At 41.4% G+C, this 9,439-nt stretch overlaps 1 protein-coding gene across 1 annotated transcript in view; it reads left to right on the top strand.

Annotated features, from left to right (window-relative positions):
• Positions 1–200: 200 nt before the first annotated feature.
• The window catches only part of RRM2B (ribonucleotide reductase regulatory TP53 inducible subunit M2B), a 33,957-nt gene continuing 24,718 nt past the window's right edge, over positions 201–9,439 (top strand). The window contains exons 1-2 of the mRNA XM_043601498.1: positions 201–538; positions 9,234–9,389. Of these exons, the coding sequence (XP_043457433.1) occupies positions 230–538; positions 9,234–9,389 (465 nt within the window). The 5' untranslated portion in view covers positions 201–229. The remainder of the gene's footprint in view (positions 539–9,233; positions 9,390–9,439) is intronic.

Below are 9,439 nucleotides of genomic sequence, written 5' to 3'. Positions count from 1 at the left end.
GCCGAATCCCTCACGCCGCGAGCGAGTAGGCGAGGCCCGCGGGTTCCGGGCTGGTTCTGCTGGGGGCCGGCGGGAGGCGGAGCCGGGAGGTCGGTGGGCGGGGCCTCCTGGAGCGGGCGGGGCCTCGAGACGGGGGAGGCGGGGATGGCAGGCGCTGGGAGTCCCTCACTGGGCAGGCGGGAGGCGGGGTCCGCGCAACGGTTGGTGCGGGGTTGGGCGAGGCCGAGAGATGTCCGCAGGCCGCAAGCGAGAGGCGGGGCCGGCCGGAGTAGGCGGGTCCCTGAGGCCGGGAGGCCGGGCCAGGCGGGTGCAGGGGGAGTTGTTCAATCGGCCGGCGAGAAAGCGGAGCCGACGGGAGTGGGAGGGGTCTGTGCAGCAGGAGGCGGGGCGGACTCAGTGGGCCAGTGGGCCACCTGGGTCCTGTCAGAGTTGGAGGTGGTCCACTGCTCTTGGTTCCTTCAGCTCCCGTAGCTCTGGCGGAATCTGCGCGATGGGTGACCCGGAAAGGCCGGAAGCGTCCAGGCCCGAGCTGGGTGAGGTAAATGTTGCTGCCGTTCCCTGTCCCGCCCCACAGTCACGCCTGGCCTTTAGGTTGCAAATTGTAGCAGGGACCTGCAAGGTGCAGGACAGCTGTAGGAAATTTTACCCATTGTGGTCGGCAATCCGGTGCAGGCCCGGCCGCGAGCCCTCGCCGCAGCCTGGTTTCGTGGTTGTGAGTGCCCGGGAGGCCGTCCCAGGGGAGGAGTGAAGAGGGAGCCGGGTTTCTGCTCCGCCGCTCTGCTCCGGAGCCAGCCAAGGGCAACGCTCTGAGGTTTCAGGCCAGGCCGAGGAGCCCCTCCCCCCAATCCTTGCATGTCTGGAGCTCTGGCTAAGGAAACCCAGGCAAGGAACGAAGACAGGTAGATCTCCTGGAGAAATGCATCCCATCTCTGGGATGGTTAAAAGGAGTGGGAGGACGCAGGCAGAAATTGACACAGGTGGATGGGGTGGTGATGATAGGTAGAAGGGCGACGCGAAATCCTCACAATGAAAAACCTCAGGTTAGGAGGCCAGATTTGCTCAGACTGGGCCACTTAACTAGCTGTGACTCTATGAGGTGTCAGTTTCCATTTATACAGTGGAAGTGATACTTCTCTCACAGAGGATTAAGTAAAAGGCTTTATGCAAAGTGCCAGGGAAATTGTGGGTGCCTCACAAAACCTGTTAACATGTTTATCTTCTGCTTCTATAATAAAAGTACATAATAACAGTAAATCAATTTATTAGACTGTTGTAGGGTAGTTAAAATTGTTGCTTTATAATTTTTGTACCCTGTTACTTTACAAATACTTGTAAACCATTTGTGTCCAAGAGAAATACTTTTTGCATTTATCTTGAACCTGTTGCTGTGTGTGGTATCTTCAAGTTTCAGCTTACAGAGACTCATACTTCGCCCTACATTTCTTTAGAAAGTTGTAGAGTCCAGATTTGGGGTTTTATTTTATTTGATTTTGATTTTGTAAACACTTAGTAACTAATTCACAACTTGTAAATATTCCTTAAACTCTTTCTTGTCCCTTTGAAACAAATACATTGAGTACCAATATCCCCACTCCAAAAGGACAATTCAGAGTTTTCTTTTTGTGCTAATGGCACCAGCAATGATTCAGACTTAAGACCTAAAAGTTAACTTTTGTTTATTATCCCTTTCTCAATGACACAGGCCCACAAAGACAGAAGCAGAACTTTAGCCCTGGAATGAATTCTAGTGAGCATCTGGTCCAAAAGTTTTTAACTTGAGATGCCGGGATGCCTTAAGCACTCTGTTTCTCTAGATATGATGGTGTAGCATGGGCCACCTGCATTAGAATCAACTGGAGTTGTAAAAAGTATAAATTACAGGGCCTACATTCCAGACACAGTAAATCAAAATCTCTTAGGATGGATTTGGGCCTGCATTTTTAACAAGTACTTCAGGTGATTCTGGTTCACATATTTTAAGAAACACTGCCTTAAAGCATTCATAGATGGGCTTGCAGGGGGTTTATGAATCAATCTCCTGGAGTTTATAGATTTTGTATGTGCATATATGAATCTCCTGAGAAAGAGGTCCTTGGCTTTCATCAATTTCTCAAAGTGAACTATCATTAATCCAATTGATAGTACTGTTTTCAAGGTAAGAAAGTTTAGGCCAGAAAAGGTAAATGACATACCCAGGACCATATGACTGAACAGTGGAGCAGGGCTTAAAACCAAGTTCTTGCTTGTGGGCCAGTATTCTGTTTTGTCAGATCTGGTGGGAATAGAAAAATGAAAATGAAAGTGACACCTGGGCAAATACAAATAGTATATGACTACATCAGCATCCAAATAGTTGTCTTCACTCAATCTTCTCCAGGCCAAGGCAAATAAGTGAAAGTGGTGGGATTGGGGCTGTTTGGGAGGGAGGGGCCTGATAGCATGCCAGCCTAGACCAGTGAATGGTGAGGACTAGCTGGGGAATCTGCCCTGGCATGTCCTGTTGTGATGAAGTGACCAGAAACTAAGGCAGGCAGGATCTAGGGTCACCATTCTGGATGAGACCATAGAATGTTGCCAAGGAATGCCTGTGTGGAACTTTATTTCAGGGTTTTATCACTTCATACCTGTGCAGCTACAACAAATTGTCTACCTTCAGTCTTACCCACTGTTTAATCCTTTTTTTTTTTTTTTAACCATTACTAAATTAATCCTTCACTAAACCAGTGCCTCTATGTCACTCCTCCCAAGTAAAAATTCTTGAGAGGGTCCCGATTCGCATCAAGAATGGCCAATCCCTTAGGCTGGCAAAGCCCTTATAAGCAGCTTTTTCATGCTAACCACCACATCTTAACTCAGGCTGCCATTTGCACCTTTGAGATCAATACCATAGTTGCTACCAACATCTAGGGTTTTTTTTTTTCTTTTCCAGCTCATTCTGCACATAGGTATCCAATGAATCCTCCTCATGCCACTCCTATTCATGTTAATTTATATTCAGAAACTCTCCATGACCACCCACAGGAATGATTTTCAAACTGCCCCACAATGAATGCCAGTCCCTGGGGGCTAGAGAGCAAGTGGTGAGAGTTGGAATATGAACCTCTCAGTCCCCCAGATGTTCGAAAATCTTTGGCCCACACAATTAATTCCTAACCTCTTAACCTGATTGATATCCAGAGTGTGGATCCTTTAGAGTTCTCTGTTTCATCTGTTGACAGAGCATGGCTTTAGCCAAATCAGATCACTTCTTTGCGTTTGATTGTCCTACATTCGTCTCAGCCACTTTTAATCCCAGCTGGCTCCTCTTCCATCTGTCCTTTCAATGTCTGCGTTTTCTAGGCAGTTCCTCAGCCATGCTGCTTCTCTAGATGTTCTCCCAGGATAATCCCTTTGGTGACTACTAATGGGATAGGTCACCACCACTCCTCTGCCGCAGTGTTATATTTTTAGTTGCCTTCTGGATATCTTCAAATTGAACAAATTATGTTTTTTATTGACCAAGTTGACCTTTTAAAAACTATTGCGTTTGTAACTCTTTATTGTTGTTATGGCTCGGGTCTGTGGGGGAGTTCATTCAAATTAAGCTTTTGTTAAACATCTAATGTGAGAAGCAAGAGTTTTTGTCTGATTTATTCAGTTATTCTCCAGATGCTGAACACTTTCTCTGTCTCTCATTTCTTGTTATGATCATCCAGTTGCTGGACCCATCAAGGGCATCTTCAACTCTTCCTTATCCTGTAACCTAAAATCCAAAATTTTAACAAGAATGATTAATTCTACTTCTGACTCTTTTGTTTGTTTTTTAATTTTATTTTTTATTTTTTAAAATTACATCCAAATTAGCATATAGTGCAACAATGATTTCAGGAGTAGATTCCTTAGGGCCCCTTACCCATTTAGCCCATCCCCCCTCCCACAACCCCTCCAGTAACCCTCAGTTTGTTCTCCATATTTGTGAGTCTCTTCTGTTTTGTCCCCCCTCCCTGTTTTTATATTATTTTTGTTTCCCTTCCCTTATGTTCATCTGTTTTTTCTCTTAAAGTCCTCATATGAGTGAAGTCTTAGGATTTTTGTCTTTCTCTGACTAATTTCACTTAGCATAATACCCTCCAGTTCCATCCACATAGTTGCAAATGGCAAGATTTCATTCTTTTTGATTGCCGAGTAATACTCCATTGTATGTATATACCACACCTTCTTTATCCATTCATCCATCGATGGACATTTGGGCTCTTTCCATACTTTGGCTATTGTTGATAGTGCTGCTGTAAACATGGGGGTGCACGTGTCCCTTCGAAACAGCACACCTGTATCCCTTGGATAAATGCCTGGTAGTGCAATGGCTGGGTTGTAGGGTAGTTCTATTTTTAGTTTTTTGAGGAACCTCCATACTGTTTTCCAGAGTGGCTACACCAGCTTGCATTCCCACTGACTGTCTCTTAAAGCAGTCTTCTTTTGTTTCCACTGCTGGTACCCTAGTTCAGGCAGGATATGGGTAGGGTAATAATCTTTAAATTGTTCTCTTCACCTGCAATTTCTCTTCTAATATGACCACATTTCTGGAAAAGTGATCTTAAAAGACAGACCTGATTATGTCTCTTGTCTAATTAAAAACTTTCTAAGTCTTGGGGCACCTGGGTGGCTTAGTCAGTTGAGTGTCTGACTTTGGCTCAGGTCATGATCTCACGGTTCTTGAGTTCAAGCCCCACGTCAGGCTCTGTGCTAACAGCTCAGAGCCTGGAGCCTGCTTCAGATTCTGTGTCTTCCTCTTTCTCTGCCCCTCCCCACCCCAACAATAAGTAAACATTAAAAAAAAAAAAAAGGATTTAGAAACTTTCTAAGTCTCCTAATAGTCTATGTGATAGAGGCCAGATGCTAAAGTGTTATATATCAAAACAGAACACTTTCAACATTTTTTGAAAACCAGCATCTTAATAGCCATTTAACATTCAAAATACATACCTACCTTAACTTCAGATAAAGCTTAGAGACAAAGTATATATTTTAAAAGTGAAAAGTTAAAATTTTTTGCTTGTTTCATTTCAGCAGAATGATGACTTTGAGGTAAAAAAGAAAGTGTCAAAACAGTTGTATCAAAATGACTATAGAAAAACCACTGTGGCAAAATTCATGTATATTTACACTGACAGTCCTCTTCCCATGGCTTTAATACCTGACCGTATTTTCCAAACAAAATTGTAAGCCCAACACTAATAGATAAAATCCACCTTTGTTTTATTAGTATAATTTTACTTAAGTTAATGTATAGAACATTACTTATAAAATCAATTAATAGAATAGTGAGGCTGTTTTGATGAACCCATCATTTTGAATTGGGGTACAGATGGTAAGTGAAGATTTATATCAAACTTAGCAAACAATTTCTTTGCATATTTATCACAAGTTGTGTGGTTGTTTTTTTTTTTTTAAGTTTTTATTTATTTTAGAGAGAGATCACAGGCAAGCAGGAGAGGGGCAGAGAGAGAGGGAGACAGAGGATCTGAAGCAGGCTCTGTGTTGACAGCAGAAAGCCCAATGCAGGGCTCAAACTCACAAACCACACGTGAGATCATGATCCGAGCCGAAGTCGGATGCTCAACCAACTGAGCCACCCAGGGGCCCCTTATCAAAGTTTTCTTAATCAATTTACTACTAGTCAGTCTTGTGGATTTACCAACCCTATAAAATAAGTGGACAGCCACTGGCTTTAGAATGTAAGAGTAGTAGATTCTTCTCTGATGCACCCACATACTTCTGTTCCCACTGGCTGAGTTATACCTTACCAAATCAGTTGTCTTGTTTCCAATCTCATTTATAATACCTATTGGATTTGCATTGTAATTATTATAATTTAATTAAATGTGTAAACTATGAGAATGAGAAGGAAGTTGTTTCTGTGAAAACTTAAATTGGAAGCTATGGAGAACTCAGTGAAGATGACTCATTAAAAACAAATTCTGTAGAAGAGATGTAAACAAGACAAGTATAAAAAGATTGGGAGGGAATCCTACAAGAGATAAGGACTCTGCACTCAGTGTTCCACCTTAAGTATGTTAAAACTAGAAAGTGTAAATGATGTGTTATATCATGTTTATGTCAGAAAGACTTGGGAGTCCAACCAGTGAGCCAAATTGACAACAACAAAAAGCTTTGACTTTATAGCAGAAAATGAGTAAGTAAATGTAAATTACATGTTTTAAGTTAAATACTTTAAGGCATATATCATTTTCTTATGATTCCTTCCTTTAGCCAATTTCTAACTGCCAGTTTGGATCACTTTGCATAAAAGGGCTTCTACTGTTTTATTATTATTATTGTACTATTGTTTTATCCTTTTTGTTTGGTTTTGAAAAAAATCTAGGTTCACTCCTGAAAAACAAATACAAATGATTACAGATTCTGTTTGTTTGTTTTTGTTGTTTTTTTAAACTGCCCGTCTCTTAATCTCATGTGTTCTTTAGTTAAGCAGAGATGGCTAGAGAAACTTTTATCTGAGGTCTCTCCCCCTCCCCGCCCAAAAAAGGAAAGAAAAATGACAACCTGGAAACACAAGTGCATGCATTCGTGGCATTCTTTCTGTATATACAGACCATCTGTTGTGTTTTAACCTGTTAAAATTGTAGTAAAAAATATTTCATAATGAAATTTTAATCTAGCATCTGTGACATTAGAGGGACCCAGAGTTCTTTAGAACGTATTGAGAAAGTCATCGGGAAGTGTCCTCTGCTTTTTTTTTTCTGGTTTCTTCTCCTATTGTCCCACACATGCGGTAAGGTCTAGATTTAGAAAGTACATGCCATCGTGACTTTTTTTCACATTGCTTTCTCTTGGAAAATTCTTAGGTCCATAGAGGATATTCTAGAAAACCTAGACCTCTGGGATGTATGCCCTTCCTGACATTGTATTAAAGTGTGTGTGGGTTTTTTTAAGGATCATGGAAATAAGTAATGTGTCATTTCTAGTCCAATTCAGAGGTTTATGTTGATTAAACCCTCCTCTCTTCATACTGCAAACTCTTTCATAATGCCTTCCTAATCCAACTACTTCTCTTAACAGTTCACAAATTATCAGAACGGAACAGGAAGAATATATGTTCAAAAGTGACTTTCATTCCAATTTAAAGGTGCTAGTCTTCTGCCGTTTTCAAAGATTCTGACATTGATCAATTAATCAGCATTTAAAAACTTTCAGGGCCAGAGTGCTTAGCTGCTACATGGTTACTGCTTATGATGGTTCACATAGCAAATACACTGAAGGTAAAGAATTCCAGCTCCAAATATATACCTGTACGCCAGTGACAAAATATATAAAAGCGACACAAACAAAAAACGACTTCCATTTTAAAAATTTGCTTGAATATTTGGGGAATGAATATCAACTAAATCCCAGGTACTGTGCTAGGTTCTAGGGATTCCACAAGAGTAAAGTTAGTTTTTACTCTCGAGAAGCCTAGTCTAGAGGAGACTACAGACGAATAATAAGGAATTAAATTACAGTGAACTATGTGCCGTGTGGGGGACCAAATCCCCCCTTTAGGGGCCTGGGAGGAAGGAAAATGTGGGAGTACTCGGAAAAGGCTTGATTTGAGTGGTTGTTAGGGTATCTCACTGATGTACTGTGGTCTTATGTTAAATTGAATTCTAAAGGTATCCAGTGATTTGAGTACAGGATAAAGAGAAATTAGCAGCCCCTTCACTTACTTAGCTAATGTGTATTGATGTTATGCTTGACACAGTACTCTGGGAACACCACAATAAATAAAAACTGCTTTCTACTCCCCAGGGCTCAAGTGCTTTATCTGGGGAAGCCTACACCTTCAAATAAGTAGTTATGAAATAAGACAGTCTAGGGGCGCCTGGGTGGCGCAGTCGGTTAAGCATCCGACTTCAGCCAGGTCACGATCTCACGGTCCGTGAGTTCGAGCCCCGCGTCAGGCTCTGGGCTGATGGCTCAGAGCCTGGAGCCTGTTTCCGATTCTGTGTCTCCCTCTCTCTCTGCCCCTCCCCTGTTCATGCTCTGTCTCTCTCTGTCCCAAAAATAAATAAACGTTGAAAAAAAAAATTTTTAAAAAAAAAAAAAATAAAAAAGAAATAAGACAGTCTAAAAAATAAGAGCATAAAAAACAAAAAAAACAAAATATGAGTCTATATATACTATAGTGGCAGTATGTGTGCAGTGTATAAGCCCTACCTGTATTGGGATAGCCTCAGGCTTCAATTTTGAGCCTTTTTCTCATCTTGCTTTGCTTTAGTTTCATCTGTGAGAGTACACTTGCTTCGGAGAGTTGTGGTTGGTGGAAGCAATGAAAAGGATGAAGGAACATGATGGGCCTGGCACTGGAGAAAAAGAGTTTGAATTAGGAGTCTGGAATAGAGATGTATCCCAATAATCTTGATTTATCTATTTTTTAGCCCATTTGTATGTACTTTGTATATATTCATTCTCATGCAAGGCACAACTCTTCTGATACTCTTGCTGACTGTTAAAAAAAACAAAAACAAACAAAAACAAAAACCTGGCACTGTCCCCTCGGAATGCCATCATTTCCAGGTTGTATGTATATAGGTGTGTGCTTCTCACTCAATTCTACAACGCTTTGAGCCAGCCCACAGTAAGACCATCTGTAGTAATGTTAACAAGCAAATAGTAATAACCAATTGGTAAATGGGAAGGTTCAGATGAGCAAAGGTTGATAAATTGTTGGTAAGGAGTTTTCAGTTAAGTATTCTAATATTTCAGTTCAGATTAGGAAAAAAAACCCCATTAAAATAAGAAAGTAGCTTATAATAATAGCCTATTCATGCCAGCATCCTATCTCTGAGAAAGGCACTGAAGGGACATTTTGTGCACAGACTTAGAGATTTGCCCACCATGACACTTAGGGATCTAGTTTTGTGCTTATCCTTAAAGTAGCAATAATGACAATTTTGCTGAGTGCTCCTTATGCACCAGGGTTGGTTTAAAGCACTTTTAACCATTAAGATTAACCTGCGAGTTAAGTGTTATTTTACTGATAAGGAAAAAACCAAGGCTCAGAGAAGTTAAGCAACTTTCGATGGTCACAGAACTAACCAAACACTATTAACCAGGTACCAGATAACAGCAAGGATTCAGCCCAGGCAGACGGACTCCTCAACCTGTGCTGTCTGTTTAATTCCCCCAAATTGGTGTTTAGATATGTATAAAGAGGTAATGTCTACACAGAATGTGTGTGTGTATTTTATTTTCCAAAGAGGTTGTCTTCAGATTCCAATGAAAATGAAGTGAAGTCAAATGAAGAGCCACTCCTACGAAAGAGTTCTCGCCGATTTGTCATCTTTCCAATCCAGTACCCTGACATTTGGAAAATGTATAAAAAGGCACAGGCATCCTTCTGGACAGCAGAAGAGGTAAGTGGCATTACCTTTGACAGCAGTCATATTCTAGTGCAGTGTTCATA

The sequence above is a fragment of the Prionailurus bengalensis genome, chromosome F2 (assembly GCF_016509475.1).
Source record: "Prionailurus bengalensis isolate Pbe53 chromosome F2, Fcat_Pben_1.1_paternal_pri, whole genome shotgun sequence".
NCBI classification, from domain to species: domain Eukaryota; kingdom Metazoa; phylum Chordata; class Mammalia; order Carnivora; family Felidae; genus Prionailurus; species Prionailurus bengalensis.
This window is presented reverse-complemented; position numbering and strand designations above follow the sequence as displayed.